The sequence below is a fragment of the Trichoderma camerunense genome (genome assembly GCF_050948025.1).
Source record: "Trichoderma camerunense strain CBS 138272 chromosome Unknown V8C40scaffold_4, whole genome shotgun sequence".
In the NCBI taxonomy this organism is placed as follows: Eukaryota; Fungi; Ascomycota; class Sordariomycetes; order Hypocreales; family Hypocreaceae; genus Trichoderma; species Trichoderma camerunense.
This window is the reverse complement of record NW_028145366.1, coordinates 58,510-83,418: the sequence shown is the minus strand read 5'-3', so window position 1 is coordinate 83,418 and position 24,909 is coordinate 58,510. Positions and strand designations below refer to the sequence as shown.

The window sequence follows — 24,909 nt, the reverse complement described above, 5'->3', positions numbered from 1 at the left end:
TGGCTCGCGGCAAGCGGGGAGACATGCTTGTTCAAAGGTGACCGTAGGAATAAGCCGATACGTACATAGTATACTCATGAAAACGAGACATTATTGGTGGTATACTTAATGTTCTATATGGCAATTATAAACTGTTCTCAGGGTGCTCCTCGTAATATAATCCTTGTGTAAGCCAGGCAATATCAGGAGTATTATACATCCAAATCTGCTCATCAAAGCGCACATCTTCCTGCATAATGTCCGACCGAGAGAGTAGATCTTTGTTCCAAATGGAAGGGTCTGGTCGTACATGGCTATTTTCACCTCCCAGCATGACTGCGGTGCCTGGGGTTTCTAGGACACCTAAATCGTTCATTACTCCTGCATTCATATTTGTTACCCTGACGACCCTAATATTCACACTTGGAGGGAGACGACAAACCGTTCTGACTCCGATAATGGAAGACTTCTTGCTGCACCGAGATGAGAAACTTGCGGCAGCGTCCCGCCGCACGGCTTCGACTCTGGTAATGTTTGAGAGCTGCGAAACATCGACTCAGTCCTTCGAGAAGTGAGGCCTCATCCATGCAGTGGATGTGTGTCGGAGAGCATAGCAGACTGATGAGAAAAACCATGGCGCAGCTATGTATATCTATGAAGGGACATAAGCACAATTTTCGACCCACAGAGTGCCAGAAGGGACTTACAGAAGACCGTGTACCACGGAGGAGAAAGGACATCCGTCTTGAAATAGATATTATCCTCAATCAGCTGTAATAACTCCCGTGCTCCAGACACGCATAGGTTGGCTGCCTTGAGCACCATCTCATCTTGCATGGAACCTGTGCCCAATTCACTTGATTGCGATGCTGGGTCACAAAGGCTCGATAAAACCGGTCGGAGCATCATTAAACGAACGTGCAAATATCTTTCCACACTTGTGAGTACTGACTTGTCGTGTCATACGTTTGAAGGACAGGCTAACATACCTAACCTCCAGGACTATCGCCTGCCTGCGGTACACTACCTTTCTATCTGATAGGTTGAGCGTGGGGGGCTCTCCGCTGTTCTTATACTGACTGGCTTGAAGATGTGGTGGTAGTCTTTTATGCCATGCTGTAAGCAGACTATCAACGGCGAAGAGCTTGTGGAAGTCAACAGTTTTTGCTCCAGTGCTGAGTGAGGAGCCCGGGCCTGTGTTAGGATCCGAATGGTACAGCGTGGTCAGGATCTCGCCGAGGATGTCTTGCAGTTGAACAGTTTGTACATAACATTCTGTTAGGCTCGGTGTCTCTTCCGGCTGTGATCCTGGAGCGTCCGGAAGTCGCGTCAAATATTCATCATCCACGGCTACTGGAAGGACGAGATGGCTCTGCGACATGGCCGCGTGGACAATCAAAGGTCGCCCGTACGTCAAGCAGAGGACTCTGATACATGGTCAGTCACCAACCGAGTGCGGAGAGGGGGTAGCAGATAGGCACTTACCGATCCAACAACACACAGCCCGCCCATGCCCGTCTTCGCATCTCTGTCTCCGCTTGGTCAAGGGCCTGTGTTGGGCAGCAACCCTGGTTGCAGTTTTTGGGGTCGTGGTGCAGCCCAATATTCTGGGCAACACGCACCGCAAGCCCGACGATGTTCCAACAAGTGCTCGACATCTCTGTGCTCTGGAGATACTGGCTCATGAGCAGCAGCGTTTGTACGAGAGCCAAACTGCCTGCAGCGAGCATGTCCAGATCCATGAGCTTCTTAGCGCGCTCAAAGAATCCGCGGCTCAACTGATCCCGGTCCTTGTGGCCCAGCCTGGGGCTGAAGAGGGCACCTAAAGCAAACACACTGTTGAGCATGCAGTAGAATAGACGGTCGCCCATGGAGGCATACAGGCCCGCCGGCGCGAAGGGTTGGGCCTCTGCGCTTAGACAGCGTGGCCCCGTCTGAGGGTACCAGATCATACGGTAGCGTTCTTCGAACGACGGCCTATGGATAGATGGATAGAGTGAGTGTGTCCAACGCCAGTAGTTTTCCACGAGATCGTCGGCTTCGTCGCGTGGAGGAACTGTCATGCCAAATACCGCACTGTCCGTCTTGAGTGAGTGAGAACGCCCTGATGAAGCACACGACGGGCTCAAGGCAGAGACCAGCTCATGTTGGCATTGGGAGCATGGCCTATTATTCAACACAGACCAGTGTTTACGGCACTGTTGGCCCATGGCATTCCTTGCCCTGTCTACCAGACTCGCAGTACTGGAGGGACCAAAATACTCAGAAGGTCTCCGGTTTCGCCTACCACCGATGCTATTCAGGGGAGCTATGACGCCCATTGCGTTCACATCAGTGTCATCGCTATCCGAACCGGCGTCAAGATCTGGATCTGGGTCTTGGTAGGCTGGAGAGGGCTTGCTGCGCAATAAATGCGGCAATTCCTTGGGCGAATCAGGAAGGTGATTAATTACGGCAGGTCTATATTCGACCTGCACGTCAGTGTAGTAAGATGGCGGGTTTTTTGTAGTCTGATCAGCTGGTGGGCTCGTTGGCTGCGCCATTGGTTGAGGCATCTCCATCTCCGGACTGGCATTGGCGGGTTCCGGCGGCGACAACCCTGGAAAGAGAACGCTATGAGCAGATTGGCTTGATGGATGATTCTGTGACGACTCAAGCTCCCGTATTCGAGCCCTGAGACCCTCAACATAACTGTGAAACTGTCAGGAAGCGTTCGGAGATCGGATTGAAGGTTCGAAGACATTACCTATTGGTCCACATCTTGCTGACCCTCTCCTCGTTCCAGACGCACGTCGTGATGCTTCGTCGACGGCATGCGCCGCATACAGGCTTCACGCCGTCACACTTGCGCTTCCTATCGCGGCATTCATCACAGGCCAACGGAGTGCGGCGCCGTTTACGAGTGCCTCCAGGCTCGGGAGACCCGGCTGTAGACCTTGGCGACATTTGTGATACCATTGGCATACTCCTATGGCATCTGCTGGACGGAGCGAAACCAAACTGAACTCGGGGTAAATAATTTTGCCGCTCAAGTAATTCAGATACAACGATCTGATTGTGTGTGGTCTCTAGCACCCTGCTTAAATGGATTTGAGGTATGACAGATGGTTGAAAGGACACGCCGGAACCCACGGTGGCGCTAGACTGCACTCCGCTTTCTCCGCATATTCACCAAGGCTAAACATGTGCAGCTGAGAATACCCCATGGGGCAGCCACTGCTACACTACTCCTACTCTGTACATGTAAGGGGATCTTGGGGGATTCCAAAGGCCCTAAGTTAAGGGGGAGTCGTCATATACCCGCTTACAGTTTACTCTTTAAACGCGCAAGTACTGCAGGATTTATCTCAAACCGGGTTTGCAAAATGCCCCATCCTGGCTTGCAATGGGAGATCACCAAGTGACAGATATTTGCAGCTCCTTTTTTCCATCAGAATCCCACAGCAAGCTGACATTGACATGATGAAAGGGTCTGCTGAAGCATCTAACTAAGAGCTTGGCAAGAGGTTTGCAAAAGAAAAGAAAAGAAGACAAGCCCGCAAAATAAGTATCAACTCGTATGTGTACCTATACATGAAGAGAATACGACCACCATTCTAAATGAGTCCAGTGTGATGGGTGTATGCGGATTGTTTGTTTCTGTACGCTGACCATGTCTCGATTTCCCCTTTTGTTGCAACCAACCTTGCACGGCAACATGGGCAGGACGCTTAGGGACTTTCGGACTTTGCGTGTTCAAGATGTTGGACAGACACAAACAAGATCCGGGGCACATGCAATTATGGCTACATCCGGTGAACCGAGCATTAGTCGTCTTTCATGGTAATGATGATCAATTAGAGGCTCTCAAATATGTTTCGTGAAAGGGGCGAATATTCTAGTATGATGCAGACCAACCCGTCTCGTATTATTGGACCTAGCTCGACGCTAGCGGAAGCGCATCCGGCCTCACCTCCGGAAGCACATCCGGCGCTCGATGTTGACACTTGGGAATGCGTTCAATATTGACCTACTATCACAATATCTAATTCAGACAGCTCAGAGGCTTTCACTCAGCAAACCATTCAAAATCAGAAGCCCTATGTTTCTTATTTAGTGTAATCGGGAACTCTGGCACATAAATGTGTCTGCCAAGTTTACATGGAGCGCCGGAATAGGCAGTCAATCTGAAAGACCGATCAATCGGACATTGTGCACCTGTGAATAATATCATGGCACTCTCTGTAGCAGGCAGATATGCTATCATCACCGGCGGCGGTTCAGGTACAACTTCCCGTCGTTGCGTCAGAGAGCCCCAGACTGACTACCATTACTAGGCATCAATCTCGCATTTGCGAAGAAGCTTCTCTCCCGTGGGTGCTCTGTTCTAGTTGGTGATTTAAGCCTACGACCAGAGGCCCAGGAACTTCTAAAGCAGTATCCGCACGATCCTTTAACACCTCCATCAGCTAACAGACCTGTCGCGCTATTCAAGAAGACGGATGTCACATCATGGCCGCAGCTGTCGGCGTTGACTCGAGAGGCTGAGACAGCCTTTCCACAAATTGACATCGTTGTTCCTGGTGCTGGCATTTTTGAGCCTAGGTGGAGTTCTTTCTGGAATCCTCCAAAGTCACCGACAAACCTCAATAGTCCTTCACGAGATGACGCAGACGGTGACCCAGGTCACTACGCCGTGCTAGATATTAACCTGACGCACCCAATCCGGCTCAGTCAGCTCGCTATCGCCCACTGGACCTCACGTCGCATTCCGGGCTCGCTACTTATCGTTGGCAGCATGGCTGGATACGTGCATGGTATCGGATCACCATTATACTTTGCTAGCAAACATGGCGTACACGGTTTTGTGCGCAGCCTCGGTCGTTTGCGGGACACGGTCGGAATTCGCACGGCTGCCATTGCACCTGGTGCAGTTAATGTATATTCATCCTCATTAAAGAGACAAGAATTTCTGCTAACAGAATTTCCTTTGTCTAGACACCACTATGGAGCGATGATCCTGACAAAAGCAGCATGATGCGTGCTGATGAAATTACAGCCAGCGCGGAGGATATTGCCGACGCTATGTTAGAGTTGCTGGAGAATCCACAGTACGGGTGATGGGACAATATTTGAGGCAACAGCTAGAGGCACACGGGTAGTCCCCGCGTTTAACGCCCCTCCACCAGACATTGAAGATGGAGGGATATCAGAGTATGAGGCTGGAGTTGCGAGACAATGGGAGAAGAAAATCACTGAGGAGGGCTTAAAGGTTTAGGCAAATCAAACTCAGATGTCTACGGAGTAGCTCTATACGGGTTTACTCTTGTTTTCCACTATTCTGCAAAGCTCTATATTGAACATTTAGTTTGAATTGCATGTCTCCACGTTAGTTCCATGTTTTTACCTCCGGAAACTTCTAACCGATCAACAAAAAATAGTGATGTCTAGCGGACGGATATGTGTATATACGGGATAGCAACTATCATCATGGAGGGTTAGCTTAATCTTTGCTTGTTTTAAGCTAGGCAATCGCTGACAAAAGAGAACGGATGCCCAGAGTGGGCTCTTCGAAGGGAGAAAGGCCACGGAAGCAACTCCGCAAGCTTCCATGGAGAATGACTCCAAGAATTTCACTAGGCGGTGGCTAGCGCGACTGAGCGAAAAACTCCTTTCCATACCAACCGAACACCCGTCCGAAGATCTCTCGAGAAAGCCAGTCGCCACTGATTGGTAACGGACAAGAGACAACGTATCAATTCCTTCTCATGATCCCAGCACATCCATTCTATCCATTACAGATAAAAATAAAGTATAGATATTGGTTCAATTGCTTCAGCAACTGTCCTATTTTTGGTGAGAACTTAGGGATTTATACCAACCTCCCCGATTCTTGGTACGAGGCGGGTGTGATCCGCTAGCGGTGAAGCAGAGGATCTCGATTAGCATCTAGGCATCTCATCCGGGGCCCCAGATTGGGGAAGCTGGGGTTGCGGGGAGATCCAGAGTACGGCCATCTGGACATACATAAAATACGACATGTTGTCTTCCCTGCTGTGACAAAGTAGCCAACGAGCTTCGAGCACTACACTCAAACGCATCTTATTCATTATACCTCTACAGAGATGGAGCCCAAGGAGCTTACACACACACGCCTCGCCGATGGGCTCCTGTTTGGCGAGTCCCCTCGCTATCACAACGGCCTCCTCTATATCAGTGATATGACTGGACGCATCATATACACCATAGACCCTACTTCCGGCGAAAAGAAAGTGCTCCGTGAAGTTGAGAACCAGCCGAACGGCATGTGCTTCTCCTTCGACGGTTCGCTCATCTATTCGTCCATGTTTGATGCTAAGCTATACCGTCGAGATGCCTCCGGTAAAGATACGCTGTACACCGACATGTCTGGCGTTATGACTGGCTACTGTGGCGACATGGCCATCGACAGCACTGGCCGTGTCTATCTTGATGACACAGGAGCACGGGTCTTACACGGCGAACAGCCGCGGCCGGGCCGCCTTCTCGTCATCGAGACAGACGGCTCCGTCAAAGTCGCTGAGGAAAACATCATATTTCCCAACGCCTTGTTCATCAGCCCCGATGGCAAGGCACTATATTGCGCTGAGACCTTTGGGTATGGCCTACTCAAGTGGGACATTGGTGCCGGTGGCGAGATCTCCAACCGCCAAAGGGTGTGGTCTCCCGCCACAATCTCACCAACCGGCGAGGTCGGCAATACCGCCCACGGCCTTATCGGTATCGACGGTGGATGTATGGATGGCGAGGGAGGCATGTGGTTAAGCTGCTTGGGCCTAGAAAAGTTCATCCGTCTCGACCAGCAAGCAAACATCACGCACGAAATCCATGTAAGGGGCCATGCGACAGCATGCACTCTTGGCGGAGACGATGGGAAAACACTCTTTCTGGTCACTAATTGGTTCCCAGATGATGAGGAGACAATTTTCTCAGCCATGGTAGCCAAGCGGACCAAATGTACAGTGAGCTATGCGAGAGTGGATGTTGCAAAGGGCACGGCGCGGCCGTAGAGACTTTATCGAGATTCCCAGCATTTACAGTCTAGAGGATCATTATGAGAGTTGCTCTATTACTTCTATGTCAAATGGATACGGCTGTAATTAGTGAGAGGGTTTTGTTTAGTCGATGGATGTTACTATAAGTGTGAATATAATTCTTCCATTGCCTTCCATTTACGATAAAGGATAGTGAAATTACAAACGAGTAAGCAGCCATCCAGTTACTTTTGTTTCTTCAAGAATAGCATATTATGAGGCCCAGCGAATTACGTATATAGATAATAACCTCGTTCAGCAAAAGTGAGAGACATTTGGTATCCAGCACACATATTCAACAGCAATGACAGACAATTTAGGATACAAGTACATATCGGCCTTCATCTAAATATAAACTAGAATACCTAATGGGACTGGTGCAATTATTTCCTCGCATGTATTGGAAAACTTCCATATTGTGCCACTTTTGGGTTGAGAGATTCTCTATACCTAAATACAGTATCTTCCTTGGCATCTATAATGAGGTCCTTTATCTTGAACAGCACTTCCCGAAGCATCTATCATATGCCTCATACGACCTACGGCTTCACTGCCCGGAACACTAAATCCTTGGTGATACTGCCATATCTGGCCTTCCACAGGTCCACAAAGTAGTTGGTGCGTCCTCTCCAAGGTCCAACATTGCCGCAGCGGGGAATGGAGCCTTCTGCTTTTTTCACATATGTAGCATTAAGATCCCAAATCGGCCGAGGCTCCATGGGAACTCCCTTGGGCAAACGCGGAACAACGCTGGAATAACGCTTCCTCCGCATGTGCTGTAGCAGGCGGCAAACAAGCCGGGAGCTTGTTTCAACTCCCAAGGTCCAAGAGGCATTGACATAGCCCATCATAAAAGCCAAATTCGGTACATCTTGTAACATCGTTGAGTTCCAGGCATAGCGGTTAGCGAGGTTGATCTCTTCGTCATCCATAGTGACGCGGATATGACCACCAATGCAAAACTTTAGGCCCGTGGCGGTGACAATTATATCCGCTTCCAGTGTTTTTCCATTATGGAGGATTATAGAGTCTGAGGTCACCGTCTTGATGTGAGCAGTCTCTACGTGCGCCCTGCCCTCCCGGAGACTCTCAAAGAAGTCGCCATTGGGAGAGAAGCAAACACGCTGGTCCCAAGGCTTGTAGAGTGGCCGGAAATGGTCCATGGAAACTCCCTTGGGAAGTTGTTTCGCGACAGCGCCTTCCAAAGAAGCCCGAGAACGCTCGGGAAAGAGCCGGCAGAAGTTGTACAGGATAATAATCATCCACATAAACATCCAGCGATCGAGTTGGAATGCCCACGTCCGAGGAAAAAGTTTGTGTATCCATGAACCGCCCGTTGTATTATCGATAGACATGATGTAAGTTGGACTGCGTTGCAGCATCGTTACATGGCTTGCCTTCTTAGCTAGATTGGGCAGCAGTGTGATGGCGGTGGCACCGCTGCCGATGATGACCACCCGCTTGCCAGCGTAGTCGAGATCTTTAGGCCAGAATTGAGGGTGGACGAGATTGCCACGGAAGTTAGATAGACCCGGGATCTCGGCTTGTAGGGGTTCTTTGTAGTCGTAATAACCTGTCCCCAGAATCAAAAACTTGGTATGCAGCTCCACGCTGCGGCCCTTGGCTTCAACCTCCAAAGTCCAGAGCTCCGACGCCGATGACCAATTGGCCGCGATTATGCGGTGCTGGAACCGAATGTGGCTGTATATTCCATCCATTTCTGCCGTGGTGCGTAAATAGCGAGCGATAGCATCACCATCTGCGATGGCTCGATTTTCTTGCCATGGTTGCCAGCCGAATCCAAACGTATGCAAATCCGTGTCAGATCGGATGCCAGGATAGCGGAACAGGTCCCACGTGCCACCAATGCTATCACGGCCCTCAAGAAGTAGATACTCAGGATCAGGTAGTGTTCTCTGAATATGATGTGCCGCGCTGATGCCAGAAATGCCAGCACCTACGATGATGACATCGTGGACGTGATTTGGAGTACCTTCCTTCATGATGTTTATTGCCGTGATACTAGGATTTTGAAACGATCGCTGCTAATTGTTCATCAAAATTACTGCCATGAAAACCCACTTACATGTATATCGCTGGGCGGGAGACATCCGGAGTCCTCTCATCCATTATCACGAATCCCTGAGCCGAAGTGGGGTCCGGATCTGAATCCGAGGGTGCGCCTTGGGTCTTGGGTTCAACCCGGATAGAGACCCGGGCACGATATCATAGCATACACTGCGGGGAGCTGTACGGTTACCCAAACGGCGATCTAAACTATACCCCTCGGGCGAGGGGAGCCAACTGCGCTGTTCGTTGGGTTCAAAGGGCGATTTCGTATGTTGCGATTGGAGAGCCCCGATTTCTACGAAACACAAGTTCTTCATCCTATGTCCTGACATGCCTTCCCCGGATTCTACCTCCGCGTTGTGGGGAAGATCTCCATGGGGAGAGATTCTGAGGCGGATACCAGCAAGCTGAGGCTTGTACGGCTATAAAGCAAACACTCTTTGGCCATGATATCTTGCAAAACCAGATTCATCCAGAGAAAATTTAACCCACTACCAGCAACTATTTGTGCTTTGACCTTTTCAAATCACAATGACCCCCAATAGAATCGATGTTCATCACCACTTTGTTCCAGATTTCTACCGCCAAGGTACTTTTCCGCACCCTAGCATTTATATGTCATACCCACTAACCTCGCGTACTTTACAGCCGTAGAGGTTTCCGGTGGTGACCCATCTGGTTGGTTTATCCCCGAATGGACACCTGAGCTGGACCAAAAAGTCAATGAGAAATTCGGCATCACTACTTCTATCCTTTCCCTCACGGCCCCAGGAGCCTGCATCCTGAAGGATCCCCAGGCCTCTGCCAACCTAGCTCGGCAGGCCAATGAGTTCTGTGCCAAGTTGCGAGACGAACAGCCTAATAAATATGGCTTCTTTGCCGCATTGCCAAATCTCCAAGATGAGAAGCTCACACTCAATGAGATCGCTTATGCCTATGACGTTCTCAAGGCGGATGGTGTGGTCCTCTTCACACGCTATGGAAAGGGCAACCACTATCTCGGCCATCCGGACTTCAAGGGAATCTGGGCCGAGCTAAACCGTCGCTCTGCCGTGATTCTTGTTCACCCTACCCACCCGGTTGATACAGCCCAGGTCAGCGGTATGCCACAGCCGGTCATCAGGTATCCTTACGAGACGACCCAGACCGCGATCGACATGCTGCACAACAAGACGGTCCGTAATAACCCAAACTGCAAAATCATCTTATCACACGCTGGTGGTACATTACCTTACCTCATCGGCCGCCCGACCAGTGTCTTAAACAAGACAAAGGAAGACGCCGACGCATTCTGGGATGATGCTCGCAACTTCTACTATGACACGGCCGTCGCCGGGACAGAAAACGTACTGTGTATCCTGGAGAAGTTTGCCAAGCCTGGCCACATATTATACGGCAGCGATACTCCGTACGCAAATAATGACATTATCGACTTCCACACATCTCGGCAGGACGCGTACCGATTCCAAGAGCCAGCCCTGGCCGCCCAAGTGAACCGCGAAAATGCTCTAGCATTGTTCCCAAGACTGAAGAATCAAGCACTGAATTAAATGGGACGGGAAACTTGTCGTTTTACTAAATTATGTCTACATCAGGGTGGATTTTTATCTACAACACCTGTCTAAGAAGATATACCAAGGTGAATATACCCCGTCATAACTAGGTATCTGGTAGTAGACAATGGAATTATATACTCCTAATTGGGGAGCGTGTCATAGTAATCGCGGCAGTGCACTTCATAAGACAATATGTCGCCTGTAATTGGTGCAGTAGCAATATTACTGTGGCGCCATAAAAGCAAAAGTTTTTGACAATACTGATCAACAATCTCGAGGATGCCATCACTAATTGTGGTAAGGCTCCAAAAGTGGTTATAAGAGCGAGCGGACCAATAAGAATTTGCCCACTTCAGCTGATGCCAGCTAGATACTAGCGCCACAAGTTCTATTGCTTATCCTCCCTGAGTCATAAAAAACAGCCCGGGTAAGACCGTGGAAGTCGCGGAGTATGTCATAGCTAGATCTCAGTTTGCCTTCACCCAGAATAAACTTGGAGCAATCAAGCTACACTCTGCCTAAGTAGGTGCATTCACCTTCTCCATCCAGCTTGCGGCCTTGAGAGTGTCGTAGGCTCTGCGCACATACTAAAGCGACCCAATCATCGACTATCGTACTACGGAAGTCGCGTTAGCCGTAAACAGGGGGCAAACCTGTAGGCTGTTACCTGTCATTCAAAGATTGGCAGGTCCCATGATAGATTGCAGATAAAATGGTGCGGTTAGAGGATCTACCAGGAAAGACGGCAACAAGAAGTGCTGTGAGAACCAAAGTAAGAACCGGGTGTATTACGTGGTAAGTTTGTGGGCCATTCCCTGTTGTCGTGTTGGTTGCTAATTCAGTTGATAGTCGGTAAGATTCGTTCAAGAAAATACTGTAGTTCTCGCCATACTAACGAGATGACAGAATCCGACGCGTCAAATGCGATGAAGCAAAGCAAAGTTGCAACAGGTGCCTGTCCACAGGCAGGGTTTGCGATGGATATGATCTAACCGTCCGAGTCGTCAATCCATTGGGCAGGGCTCGGCAAAAAGGTGTAGCAAGAGCTTCTGGTGATTTGACTATGCCGCCAGCACTGCTGAACAGCATATTGGGGACTGAAACGGAGAAAAACTTTTTTTATACTTGCAGACGTGCTACAGAAGGAGGTGTAGCTTTACATATATGCTGCGTTACATCATTCTGGACCCGACTCGCACCCCAGCTTAGCCATGAATACGAGGCAGTACGCCACGCGGTTATAGCAGTTGGCGCCGCTTATCACTTACACAAGGTGGCCGATATAACCTCAATACCACGCGACACGAAAGAGAAGATTGAGGTATTTATACTCCAACAATACAACAAGTCTATCTCTGTCTTGCGACAGGATATTTCACAGAAGCGCTACATTCACGATACCGGAGTCGTTCTAATATGTTGTCTCGCATATATTTATCTGGAAAGCCTTCGCTTGAACCATGCAGCAGCCATAAAGCATCTCAAAAACGGAATACACATCATTGAATCATCAGTCGACCTGAGAACTCTACGTAACCACACTTCGGCTAGGCATCCCCATAAAGGAAAGAGCGCAATTCTATCTAGCCAAGATTTATGGGGCATCGTCTTGCAATTTCGGAATTGTGAGCTATGCATGCACTGCTTCTCAGCGGAGGTCCCAATGACATTGGGGAGCAAGTTATATGAGAAGCACTCAGCCAATACAGCCGCCGCTCAACCCAAGTCCATCAGAAGCATTGCGGAAGGCCATGAAGCAAGGATTCAATTAGCCAGTGAGGTCATGTCTCGCGACTGGCAGTGGCAAGGGTTCAAGCACCAACCCACATTCTGGGTAGAAAATCATGTTCACCAGGAACTATCTTCGCTTCGGCAACGAGGTCGTTTTATTGACTTGAGCCTGCAAGCATATATGTCCAGTCCAGCTGCTCCTAGGAAAGGAACTTGGGAGTATTATAGTCTTTGCATGGATATGCTTCATACTGTGTCCATCTTGGCTGTAATTGAGCTCATGCCAGTACCCCCCGAAGAACATTCTCTTTTGGTGCATTCCTCGAGCTTCCAAAACGAGATTCTCGGTAAGATGCTTGCATACGGTGAGGAGATGCACGCTGTACACAGTTCTTTAGGCTGGCCGCCGCCAGATGTCAGTCTTGAAACTTCGATAGTTGGTCCAATGTATTGGGTATATGTGTATAGCGCCCATCCTCAGGACAAGAAAAGGGCGATGAAAATTTTACAAGAAACAAAGCAAAGAGAAGGGCCATGGGATGCCAAACAGATTTTGACGATGCTAAAATGGGATGCGGAACGGCAGTGCAGCTGCGAGACGTTACGCAAGTGGGGAGGCGACGCCAATTGCTATGAGCATTTTAAATGAGGCCTTAAGATAGGAGCTAAATTGAATTGTAACCCGGTATTTATTGATAAAACAAATGTCTGCAAATCAGGACCATCACTGAGAGATTCAGATCCCAAACCTCTTCTCAACAACGATAACATCAATCCTACTAAAGTTTATATGGTATCCAGCGAGGCTGCTTTGTATTGGAATGTTATCTAAGACTGATTAAACACCAATACGTAGATACCAAAGTAACGTATATTCAACTCTTAACATAGAAATATCTGTTCAAGGTCAAAACATTCGCCGCAATTGACTAGCAACCCATACCCTGGTTCACTCCATCCAATTTAAATGATTGGCTTCCTTTACTACACACTTTTCAGTTCCTCAATGGGCACTTCCTCCGCTAGTTTGGTACCGTTCACTGTCGGCAAATCCGCGTCTACTAACACAAAGAATCCCCGTGCAACCTCGGTAGTACTGTTGTTCTTCCATGAATGAATTGTGCCTCGTTGAATAAGGATATCTCCTCGTTTCAATACCGTACTTTCTCCACTATCAAGATTTAGTTGTAATTCCCCTTCGATGATAACTCCAAAATCGATAGTCTTCGTTCTGTGTATTGGTCCTTCCGACTCTCCAGGTAAAAAATCGACAACTCGGAGCAGAGTCCCGCCAGGAATACTGAGACCCACATTATGTGGGAGTCGATCTTGGTATGCTTTCAGGTCTTGGTCGTCTTGTAAGATGCCTGGAGCTTGGTTCAAAGTGTAACATAAATAAAAATTCATGCCAGGAATGTCAACCCGCGGCGGGTTCTCGGACAAATCTTCGCTGATAACGGCTTTCCCATCGGCGTTATGAGTAGTTATCACACGTCGTGGAGGCGGTAAGTAGGCCGGAGCCGGTGAGTAAGTGGAACTATTTGTTGAATTCATGATGGAATAATAAATAGTTCTCTTGGAGCATATGCTACGTTGTAAAGTTTGTGGCATCTACCAAAGAGCAGGCGGCGCATCACCGCTACTTATACACATTCTTCTTTTACGAATTACTAAGTCAATCATGTTTACGGCTCAATAGAAAACGTCTTGGGCCAGGGATATATGAAGCGACTCAACTTAGGGACCCAACTTCAATATGTGTCGTCGTTGTTTTTGTCAACATCAAGTGTAGGTTCAGGAAGATTACCCAACATCAGCTGACGGACTTCTTTTTTTATTGGTTGGCTCGCTGCGCAACCCTCACTTGGGATTAGCACAACCCTGTCAGCGCAATGCTTAGCTTGTGTAGAAATCGTGGCGCGCTTAGTTGAAAGATGAGGTCATGGCCGATGGATTACCCTATACGCGGCTTAATGTCGCCTATTTCTCTTCCAGATGGGTTGTTAAATGAGACGTAGGAAGATTATAAATAAAAATAACGTTAAACGGTTCCTGAGCTATGTAAAGGCCGAGAAAATATCTGCAGTGAAGTGAGGGTGAATATGTTCAACGGCTTGGACTCACACAACCACGATCACGTATTAGGTACCTAGCCATCAAACTAAAGTAAGAAGCTGTACTGTTCGACTCTCAAGGTATAAGTAGAGGAGATTACGATTAAGTTGCTATATACGGGAAGACAAAAGGTATATTTGTCTACTCATGGAGTCTAAGTCTTCTTGATGGTCTTTGGGTCTGTTGTTGCGTTATCAACAAGCTGCTGACCACTGAATTTATCGCTTGTGTCATTAATCTTTTGTATTTCACTTACTGAGCTGGCTAATGCGGTATCTGTCCTAAATGATGAGGTACCCCTTGCTTAACGATGCTGCCTCATAAGCCTGATATGCGCTTCAGTGATTAAGCTTTGAAAATGAATAAATAGCAGGCGAACAATGGGAAGGCAATTCTCCAGCCGGCGAAAAGCTCTTATTGGGAAAATTATTTTGTAGTATTGAAACAGGGGCAGCTAACTTTCACAAGCTTACGACTTAGCTTATTGTGACGCTTGCCTAAATAGGTAGGTAGTTAAGAGCAAATCTCGCTGATCCGCTTTTGGCATGTCTTAGCGTATAAAATAAATGTGCTTCGTAGGCTATGAACATTCCAACAAGGGGGAACGTTTCCTCCTGCTGCTTAATCGCAATGGTCTAACTGCCAGTGATTCAGAGATTGATGCTTTGTTGTTATTATGGACTTAATTTCGATTCAGATAGATCACACCATATTTCCTTAGAGCCATAATACTCCAGTTATTGACAGGCAAATTATTCACACCTGTTCGCAGTTGTGCTATGGATCCCAAGTGGCTCCGTAAGCTGATAGGGGGCACTACACAAGGTCATCACTCCCATTGACTTGAGTGATTATAGTATCCTTGATAGTGCCGTAAAGTTGCAAATGCAGAAATAAAAAATTGTATTCTAAATATATAATCTCAATACTCACAAGACAGTTGTAGTCTTGGAGAATGTAAAATAACCATAGACTGATCATAAGACTTTTAGAGCACCCATGGTCATATAGCAGCTGTAGTCTTAGAATGGATGATAGCCGCAGACCGAGCTAGCCAAAGCCTGGGGGTTTGAAGCAGCCTTTCCCCAGTTCCAGTTGCGGGGGATGTTTGTACCCGGCTGAAGATTATTGGCAGCAGGCCAGTAGAAATCGTTGTTGCGGAACATCTCGGATACAGTCGTAGCGCAGTTGTTCTTGCCCAGTCCAGTATACTGGTGAGCAAACATTGTATGATGAAACTTAGCTGAGTAAATCATAGCGTGGTTGCCGTTTCTCTTGCCTCCGTCCGTGAATGATTGGCTATAACAACAATTTGACTCAGCATTAAAGTCCATATCGAGAGTGGATGTAAACTTACCCGTCATCCCAGGTCTCCAAGTCACCCCAAGAGATATAAGCCCGATTGGGATCCTCTTCCAAGATAATACCGTTACGGAACCATAAACCATTGCTGGCTCTAGACAGGACTACGCAGGCATACTCCCAGTCTGATTCATGTCCTGAATCGTGGCGGAAGTAAATATCGTAGCACACACGTCTTGTGCCGTCATTGCAGTCGGTAGTGGTCCAGTAGGTCGGGAACGAGGTGCCTTGGGTACCTGCACCCCTCCATTGGCCAGGAGATTGGCAGCCGGAATCCAGATGGCTGCCGGCAGGAACACCACAACCGCTTGCGCCATTTCCGTTTGTTTGCTGGCCGTTAATCTCAGCAGCTTGAGGATAGCAAGCGCCGTCTGAAAAGAACCAGATCCTAGGCTGTAGTTAGCAACTGTGTTCTATTGATATAGTTGATTATTTCCATAGCATACGGAGCAAGGTCTTTGATGACAAAGTCATGATCTGCGCCAGGTATATTAGCTATATTTGGCCTCGTAGTGCATTCTATCAAGTGAACGTACTGTGTGCCCAGTCATTATCGCTATACTCATGGGCGGCGAAACCCAGCTTTGCAAAGGCAAGAAGAGAAATTGAAAGGAATTTGGCAGCCATTTTGACTAAGTAAATATGGAGTGAGAGGTTGTTAGAGGCGAGTTAATCTGGAGTGATAGACTAGTGATCTGTAGAGTAGGCTTCTGCAAAAGAACTGAGGACTCTGAGACATATTTATATTCTTCACAAAGCTGTAATATTTAATGTGAGACAGGGATCCAATGATATTGCTCAATCTTTACACTAGTTCAGCATAGCCTCGGTCAATTACATTCAGAGGATATATCTCCATGCCCTTGCCTTTGTGGCAACTAATGGACTAATCGGTATAGGGGTTTGTAAGCGGATTTGGCGGAAATAAAAACAGAAGTACCTTCACCGTAGGTGGATCTATTCCATGACCAACATCTTAGACGTACCAAAATGTCGATGGTGAGGATTTCTATAATGACACTCGTGTTCGGACCATGATATTTACAAAGCCTTGACTCGTTGGGGTCGTATAATTTGTCTTTTGTTTTTAGTTGCATATAAGCTCAGTCCCAGATCGTAGTAGATTGCTCGTTATATTAAGCGCTGAGTCAGACATCTAAGCCACGTTTGACTATTGTTTTCCTCGATCCAGAATATACGACTGTCACATGTAAAATAACAAGTAAATCACAACATACGGAGAAGATACACTTCTTTATTTTCCATTTGTTTTGGAGCCTCCAGCATAGCATAACTGAGCCAGCTACTAAATTACCTGATTGGCTGGAGAATTTGGTGAAAAAAAGTAATATAACGACTAGGTTAAAATAAAATAAAAGTTTTTCACATAGTATATGTAAGTATTAAGTAAAACAAATGCTTTTTACCCACTGAGTCGTGGCTATGTCAGGTATGTTTCAAAGTACCCTTGCGCTAGCCTCAGCATATAGTCTATACTATGAGCTGAAGAAGCTTGACATCTCTACTGCAGATAGATAGCGCTGACGTGAAAGTGGATAAATGATCAGTACCGTTCCCAAAATCGGCTATGAAGCCGAGGGGAGATGATAGTGGTAGCGGGGATACGGTAAGTTTCCCTTTTTCCAAGGGATCAGCAGTTTATGAACATACTTGTCCGCTGCTTTGGTTCCTTCAGAAAGGGGACCAAAGGCGTAAAACACCCTCTTCTTTCCCCTTTGTTGCAGATAGTTAAGTGACGGGCTTAGCAAAGCAAAGAAAGCGAGGTTCGACCGATCAATTAAGGAAGGACGTATGTATAAACATGTAAAGCAATGGTGTAATTATAAATTTTCGTAGACGGAGTGGCTCATATAACCCCTTTGTATGTTATCTCCCAGGTAGTATGCAGTAATGTTTCGTTAAATTCCGTTCATCTAACAAACGTGGTGGGCAGATACTAGAATGCCGTGACTCAATATACTAACGGAATGTACATACTAGTACTCTGTCTTCATAATGGCGCTGAAAGGGGGATTTCTGAAATGTCTACCTTATCTTCAAAATTGCCCCTCAAAAGATAGTGTATCACCGTAACTCTCCGCCCCCTGCTAGCATATTTCAAGGTGTAGGTTGCTACTATTAGCTTTTAGCCGCGGTGTCCGATCTAGATCCTAGAGTAGGAAGCCCCTTGAAGAACCGAAAATTAAAAATACTTGGCTGGATTGGGCGCTCATTATGGCAGCCTAAGACTTTTGTACTGACCTGTAGTATCTCGAAAAGGTTAACTACACTTGTCAATGCATTGAATAGTTTCTCATGGATCGATCTTATGCCAAGCTTTCTTGGCAGCAGATTCGCAATGTCATTAGTACTAGCTTTAAGTTAATTTTTGGTGAGCCTGTCATATCTTCTTCTTATCAATACTCACGAATTGCCGCAAGGATCAAGTCTCGCAAACATAGCGGTCGGACCATTCAGTGATTCAAAGCTGTTTAGCTTACTTTCACATTTCTAGTTGTATGCACAATAGCATCATTATACGAGTACATAATATATCACTCGGCTCCAAAGTCTTTGGAAAGAAAAGCGGATACATGCCAGCAACGCCTTTCCCATGTATATATGACCCAGCCCTGCAAGCCTCGTCAAGCTAAGAATACCTAGAACATCAGCTTAATCACGCTTTATTTCTTTACCGTCTGTGCGTTTTACTGTGTAAACTGCTCTTGCGCCCGCAAGAGGGATTGTTTACGTCGCGGCTATTGCTTCGCCTAGCTATACACTGACCAATCCACTCCATACAAGACAAGTTAAAGTTACAATATTCCTCAGCCTAACGCAGCTACATAATAGTATACCGAGCTGCGAACCGGGGACACCGTAATTTAGGGCATTTATATATTCTTAGCTCTCACAAAAGCACCTATGATAACACAACTGTACTTAAGGGCATGATCAATTACGGCTTAATGGTATAAGTGATCACGAAGCATCTAGGAGCGTATATACAATTCTATTACCAAGACATTGTTACTCCCTTCTTTGCCAATTTAATCACTCTGATCACTGGCGGGATTGGGAGGCTTTGAACATAATCTCAGCCATGCGGTCGATGATATCCACAACGTTCTCATACAAGCTCACCCAACGTTCTGGAATTGCCGGATACACACTATGTATTCTTTGGTCCCTGCATTAAAAGTTAGGGCGCTATGGTCGAATTCGGCGTAAATTGTCAAAATCTCAAGGGTTGCTTTAGGCTCAATTTCGAAGCCCTAACTCAGTGATCTTGCTCCTCCTATGAACAGGTGCTCCGTCTTTGCGGCTAGAACAGGGTGAGTTAGGTCATTGAATTCTCAAGTCTGAATAAATTTACCTTGACATGTGAACCCTTTGCTCCCCTTATGGTAAACTTGAGTTGTTGCGCCATGGGCTTAATAACACAATCACATTTCATAACTCAGCGCTGGTGTTACAGCATGGTTGATGTCGGCTTTGGCGGGGTTGGGTGCTGAAGCGGCCACGCCGATACTCAGGTGTACAATACTAACGCAGCACCATAAGATGAACTCGTTGAGTTCTCCTCCGCTAAGAGAAATTTAGACAGATCCTCGCCATGCGAGTTTCTTGACCTACCTCAAACTCACCCTGGACTACTCTTTGTAAAGTACGCGACACACCACGGGTTTGGTATCAAGTTCTCCAATCAGCTTCTCCAGCAGGAGCACGAATCGGACGAGGAGACCGTCTGTATTATCCATGATATGATACACAGTAACACCTACTCAGGACGAAATATGCCTTCTGCGCGGACGGCGGGCGCGGCGCCGTAATGTGCGCTGGACTTTAAGTTCAACTTCGCCCCATCATTCGGCGTGCTGTGTAATATCTTGATCAACGCGAACTTGCGTCATCTAATGCACGAGTGATACGCGCAGATACAGTGGATTTTGAAGGCAGAAAAGCAGTCATGGTTTAGTATCGCCCCCGTGCTGTGCACAGTTAAGCTCTGGAGACAGTGGCTTCTTGTGTGCTTTAACCCCGAGTCAAATGAAGATCCTCTTCATGACTCAACACTTTAGAGCCCTGATCTTATGAGGGCCATCAAGGAGATAATCAGTGGTGATTCGGTGGATTTTCAATGTTAGTGCGTGAGACAGTGGTCAAAAACTGTTTAGTTGGTCGAAACGTGTATCTACTGGGCGATGCGCCGCATCGACACTCGCCTGGAGATGGGCTTGTCAGTAATGCTGGTATCCAGGACTTATACCATCTGGCCTAGAAGGTCACATAAGTTTCTGAGGGTCGCGCCGGCCCGGCCCTTGCGAAAGCTATCACAAGGAACGCCAATCGGTTGGTGCCAACCTAGTTAGGGACTCAAACATCTGCGTGGATGTGCATGCCGCTGTTTGGGAAGCACTCGGCATGTTTGCACCTAAGGAAGAGTTATGGAGCCCTAACAACGTTATAATCTGGATGAGACCGACCAAAACATAGCCTCAATCGCCTCCGAAGTCTGCCACTCTTGGTGAATCCACCGCCGTCACAAGTACGTACTACCGCATATTACAATATACCCTGGCTGCGATGGTCCATAGAACGCGCGCCAGGACAGAATATAATAATCATGATTTCTACTAGAGAAGACGAAGGTACACGCAGACTGTGCTCTACATGGGCTATGCATTCATCCCTATCTCAGCGCTGCTTTAAGCCTTGCTCTCTATTAAGTGACGCATTCCACAACAGAGAAAAATTATAGTAGCAAGATACTTTTTTTCCTCGTGATCTCGATACTGATGAATTTGCGCAAGCACTAAAGCTAATTGTTAAAAAACGGTTCGATATAAGGCTTGTATATGTCAAGAAGCTTGGTGCTACAATACAAGTAGAACCCAAGCCGACGAAACACTCAACGCCAACGTGGCCGCTACATTGACTTTATACAGCCATGGTAGGGTTGCCCTCATCCGGTCGCATCCAGAAGTAACGCGCGATTGTTGTAAGATATGTCCACAAGTGAGATTTCAATGCAGCAGACAGACTAGGCTTACACAGATGCGAAAGATTCTGTATCCGACAACAGCAATCCAGAAGGAGTGCGAGCCAATATTGGCCACGATCTATTTATTGAGATTACCAATTGCCCCGGATTTCGACAATACGGTAGTCGAAGAAATGCTGGCAGAGTGACGTGCCGTTGAGAATGGTGACACATGATAAGAAATCCAGGTTGTTGTTGCCACGTACGACTGCCGATTTATTAGGCATACTCAAAGTTAAATGTCCCTGGTTTTAGAAGCTTCGGGACGAAAAGACCAAACTCATCACCTGGATTTGGAGATACGGCTGGATCCGAAAATACAAGGGATGCCTCTCTGCATAGGGATGGCATGTTGCCAATGAGTCCTTGGGCAAGAAGCATGTAATCACTGTGTACCGACAGTTGAAACCGTACGCGCTGTAGCAGTCCATTAGCTCGGTCTCCAAGAGATGTGATGTATATTACCTCTGCTTGCACTCTTGAAACCCCGCCATCATCCGTCCTGCGATTCACGGCACTTCTTTTGGGAATCGCAACAGCCACCACATCAAGGAATTTTGAGCAACCTGCGAGCGTTTCATGTATATCACATCCATTAATGCCTCCCAGTTCTTTCAAACAATGGACAAATCCCTCGATGAGATCAGCGTCCAATTCGGCATCGGGGCTGGTTGGATCATCAAGAATACTAGCTAGTAGCGTAATACAGGCAGTTATTGGATAACATATTGTTCGCCTGGAATAGTGAGCACAACTAAACAAAACGGAGTGTTATACAGCTTACCAAATATAGGTAAATGGCTGCAAACATATTGTTCGCATGAGACGGAGGGTGGCACGTGCTACGGCCAGACATGTTATCGACAAAGATGCAAAATCGAATTCACTCTCAGTAAGTTCGAGATCGTTTGGCTGCACAACACCGAAGACGCCGTTATAGAGGCGGGTATACGCTGCCCTTAGCTTCCAAATGCAGCTGTAGTAAACAAAATGTAAGTGAATGACTGGGATCTCCAGTGAAAATGACAACGTCCCGCTAAGCGATGGCCGGATTTCTGACGGCAGACTTTTCCTCCACTCTTCCAGTTCGCGGCTTAACCACGCTAGTGTAGTATGTAGACCCTTGAGACTCTTCTGGAGGGCATCTTCGGATAGTAAATGCTTGAATATCTTTGACTGAATAAGTGCAAGTTCGGCTCTGCATCTTATGAGGCTGATCTCAACGCCTCCAGATACTTGTAAGATACCAACTCTGTCTGATGAGTCACAACTTGGGAATGGCAAAGAGAAACTGCTGGAGTCAAGAGAAGGCGGTAAGCCAGACTTCATCGACTCGGTGATATCAAAAATAAAGATTACCCAGAGCGTCCGCAAATATTCGTCTCTTTGCTGGGGCTGAGTAGTAAGATATGAAATGTTGCGATTCGAGCCCATCATTTCTGCTAGTCGTCCGGCTACTGACACCAGGTGAATACCTGTCCACGCGTCGGCAGTTCCGTGCATAAACATGGCCATGAATAAAATTCCCTGGCAATGCAGAAGCTCTTTCCCTCGTATTAGCAGCTCAGGAAGGACAGTATATGCATTCTTGAAAAAGGCCCAAGCTAAAGGTGAAAACTCTGCGAAAGATGAGTTTTCCACCTTCCATTGCATAAGTATTGCCAAAAATGAATTCACTATAGCCCATCGGCCTGGACTTTCGGTTGAATTTGTCGGCCCCATAGAGTTTTGGCGGCTGAGCAGCTCAAGAATTGTTGTCGGTGCTAGTAGTGGATATAGGCGATTAATGTCTTCAATGACAACTCCGATCTGTGGAGTCGCCTGAAGAACCTTGGTAAATATGGTCTTGTTGAATCGTCCCGGATTTATATCTTTCTTCAGTCGGTTTATGTTTTGTAGGAGTGATGACTCTCTTGATCGGAAAACGGCGCGGATTAGGGATGGGAGGTCATGTGTGGGGGTGTCTATCAGAGCTGATGGAATAGCTTCAATTTGTGATCGTGGATTCCGTTCTTGGCATGTAGAGCCCTCTCTCGTCGGGACAGAATTAGTTTGCCAATCTTCTATTATGAGTTAAATTTAGGACTTGACTTCACAACCTGTCGAATCTTACCCAGGGTCGCAGAGTACGTCTCATTCTCTCTGGGAGATCCAGGGCTGTTTTTGAGAGAAGCCTCCAAGCTTCGAATCCTGTCTTCTAGCTGCTGGACATATTCTTTACTGGAACAGACAAGTCTATGGGTTGATATGGTGTCAATAAAACAGAATATCTGAATAACACGCGTACCTTTTCCCCTGACCACGAGTTTTCCGAGTAGTATACTGGCATATCACATCTCGCCTCAGACATGTGGAACAAATTGGGCCCGCGCCGTCGCATCGCATCTTTGCCTTTCGGCATGGGAGACACGCCTATGACTATTAGCCTGTTTCGTTATTCACATCCTCGACTGATACTAAAGACTTGCATTTGTAATTCGGTTTTTCGATTTGCCTTCATCTGAGGTCATTTTCGAGTCTCATGACAAAGGTACGCAGTAATGAATTGCAGTACAGGGTGCGCGACTCTTAAGGCTTAGGTGACGACTTCGCGGCTCCACCATATTTGGACCAGAAGTCATGGAAGCGGATTACAAATGTGGGGATTTAATGCGGATGTTATTTACATCCGTACGCGACCGTACGCGACGAACACTGTACAATGAGCGGTGCGGCATTACGAGGGTCAGGATTTGGTCCCATACATCGCGACATACTGTTTTGGGATAAAAAACAACAAGGGCATATAAACAATGACTCAGACAATATTGAAGTCTTTCAAGCAGCTGCTGCTCTTGATTGCCAAAGCTTCCATGGACCTATCAAGTATACATTTGCTAGGGATAATGTTATCTTAGGTGTTTAGCCTACGTTCCCTTAGGCTTGGCGGTTGGCTTGGTGCTCCTAGGGCTGGCCAGGCACTGATATATGCAGTAGATACAGTGTCGCTTTCACCACTGTTGAGCTCTCTGTTGGCTTACGGGCATATTCCGCGACAGGCAAGGATCTCGTTAACATTCCCTTTACTACTCACAATATCACTCACAGCTACACCACCGTAGTCCTTCAAATACCCAAGATAGTGCAACAATACAACGAAACCCCTAAGAGATCCTTTTCTTCTTGCCGAATGTAGAATGGTTTTCTATTCGTAATTATCTTCCTCTAGGCGGGGGCTGCAGTCACCACTGAAGTTTAGTTCTTCAATATTGCGATAAGCGTGTTGAAAACAAAAAGATTCAATGCCCAGAGGCTACTGAGGTTTATATTTTAACAAGGCGTAGGGATAGCAATGTGATCCTGATGTCGATGTCCATTTCTTGAGAAGCGATCTACTAGACTACGGAAGCAGCTTACATCCAGTATTTAGAGATAATTTTCTGTGCATATTCCCATAGACTTCAGAGCAGAAACGATGGTTGCACAGGGGGGAAGGTCTTCTAACCAGCCTTATATATTATCCTGGAAGGGAAAATTTGTTTACTTTGCCAGCCGAAATACTGTTTTCCTTCAAATATCTGGCATATGGCGCGGCTCTCGATTTTGACTGAGCTGAGTATAGTTGAGGCAGTTGCATAAGCAGTCAAACCTTTCATCCCACAACATCCCGCACAACATCCCACAATTACAGGCTTGGCGGTATGGAGCTTTGAGCACAATGCCCGTTGATCAAAATAAGTAGAAGGTTTCATAATTACCCTACAAAGTCCAAGCTGCAGGCCAGTGAAATTTGTATATGGCGAAATCGATACATTAGCTGAATATTGCGGCACTGATTGCAAACCACGTTGGGTTCTGCGGAGCTCTTTCTTTAGGAAGAAGAATCACATCAGTTTCAATCATATACTAGTAATTTAATAATAGAAGAAGAAGAGCTCTTGGAATGTCTAAGTTACTGTATAAATGCCCTGATTGCAGAATCCCACCAAAATCCGAACGCGATACAGCTCCCAACTATGGC

At 47.0% G+C, this 24,909-nt stretch overlaps 9 protein-coding genes across 9 annotated transcripts; 4 read left to right on the top strand and 5 right to left on the bottom strand.

The window, feature by feature from the left end:
- Nucleotides 1-27: 27 nt before the first annotated feature.
- Nucleotides 28-3,074, bottom strand: V8C40DRAFT_236783 (transcription factor domain-containing protein). Its single transcript, XM_083214119.1, has 6 exons — nt 2,726-3,074; nt 1,465-2,670; nt 969-1,406; nt 687-907; nt 422-631; nt 28-360 (listed from the first exon to the last, which is right to left on the bottom strand). Exons 1-6 carry the CDS (start codon nt 2,941-2,943, stop codon nt 125-127), a joined length of 2,529 nt encoding a protein of 842 aa, XP_083075941.1. The 5' UTR covers nt 2,944-3,074; the 3' UTR covers nt 28-124.
- A 1,116-nt stretch (nt 3,075-4,190) lies between these two features.
- Nucleotides 4,191-5,079, top strand: V8C40DRAFT_285041 (NAD-dependent 15-hydroxyprostaglandin dehydrogenase; the record flags this gene model as incomplete). The annotated part of the gene is made up of 3 exons (XM_083222280.1): nt 4,191-4,242; nt 4,296-4,897; nt 4,957-5,079. The coding sequence occupies 3 exons, from the start codon at nt 4,191-4,193 to the stop codon at nt 5,077-5,079; spliced, it is 777 nt and encodes a 258-aa protein (XP_083075940.1).
- Nucleotides 5,080-5,505: 426 nt separating this feature from the next.
- V8C40DRAFT_236781 (SMP-30/gluconolactonase/LRE family protein) lies at nt 5,506-7,122 on the top strand. The gene has a single exon (XM_083214118.1). It carries the CDS (start codon nt 6,084-6,086, stop codon nt 7,005-7,007), a length of 924 nt encoding a protein of 307 aa, XP_083075939.1. The 5' UTR covers nt 5,506-6,083; the 3' UTR covers nt 7,008-7,122.
- A 448-nt stretch (nt 7,123-7,570) lies between these two features.
- V8C40DRAFT_273129 (flavin-containing monooxygenase) lies at nt 7,571-9,034 on the bottom strand (the record flags this gene model as incomplete). Its single annotated transcript, XM_083220437.1, has 1 exon — nt 7,571-9,034. One exon carries the CDS (start codon nt 9,032-9,034, stop codon nt 7,571-7,573), a length of 1,464 nt encoding a protein of 487 aa, XP_083075938.1.
- A 598-nt stretch (nt 9,035-9,632) lies between these two features.
- V8C40DRAFT_273128 (amidohydrolase family protein) lies at nt 9,633-10,651 on the top strand (the record flags this gene model as incomplete). Its single annotated transcript, XM_083220436.1, has 2 exons — nt 9,633-9,690; nt 9,750-10,651. The coding sequence occupies 2 exons, from the start codon at nt 9,633-9,635 to the stop codon at nt 10,649-10,651; spliced, it is 960 nt and encodes a 319-aa protein (XP_083075937.1).
- Nucleotides 10,652-11,069: 418 nt separating this feature from the next.
- V8C40DRAFT_236780 (Zn(II)2Cys6 transcription factor domain-containing protein) lies at nt 11,070-13,110 on the top strand (the record flags this gene model as incomplete). Its single annotated transcript, XM_083214117.1, is given in 3 exon segments — nt 11,070-11,452; nt 11,470-11,471; nt 11,563-13,110. Coding segments are annotated over 3 exon segments (1,556 nt in total), but the record flags the coding sequence as incomplete, so codon positions are not given.
- A 196-nt stretch (nt 13,111-13,306) lies between these two features.
- On the bottom strand, nt 13,307-14,175 carry V8C40DRAFT_236778 (cupin domain-containing protein). Its single transcript, XM_083214116.1, has one exon. The coding sequence runs from the start codon at nt 13,997-13,999 to the stop codon at nt 13,373-13,375; it is 627 nt and encodes a 208-aa protein (XP_083075935.1). The 5' UTR covers nt 14,000-14,175; the 3' UTR covers nt 13,307-13,372.
- A 1,350-nt stretch (nt 14,176-15,525) lies between these two features.
- V8C40DRAFT_273127 (uncharacterized protein) lies at nt 15,526-16,492 on the bottom strand (the record flags this gene model as incomplete). Its single annotated transcript, XM_083220435.1, has 4 exons — nt 15,526-15,802; nt 15,861-16,253; nt 16,312-16,342; nt 16,402-16,492. 4 exons carry the CDS (start codon nt 16,490-16,492, stop codon nt 15,526-15,528), a joined length of 792 nt encoding a protein of 263 aa, XP_083075934.1.
- Nucleotides 16,493-20,579: 4,087 nt separating this feature from the next.
- V8C40DRAFT_156456 (uncharacterized protein) lies at nt 20,580-23,431 on the bottom strand. The gene is made up of 4 exons (XM_083211386.1): nt 23,197-23,431; nt 23,023-23,129; nt 21,694-22,969; nt 20,580-21,645 (listed from the first exon to the last, which is right to left on the bottom strand). The coding sequence occupies exons 1-4, from the start codon at nt 23,292-23,294 to the stop codon at nt 21,129-21,131; spliced, it is 1,998 nt and encodes a 665-aa protein (XP_083075933.1). The 5' UTR covers nt 23,295-23,431; the 3' UTR covers nt 20,580-21,128.
- Nucleotides 23,432-24,909: the final 1,478 nt, after the last annotated feature.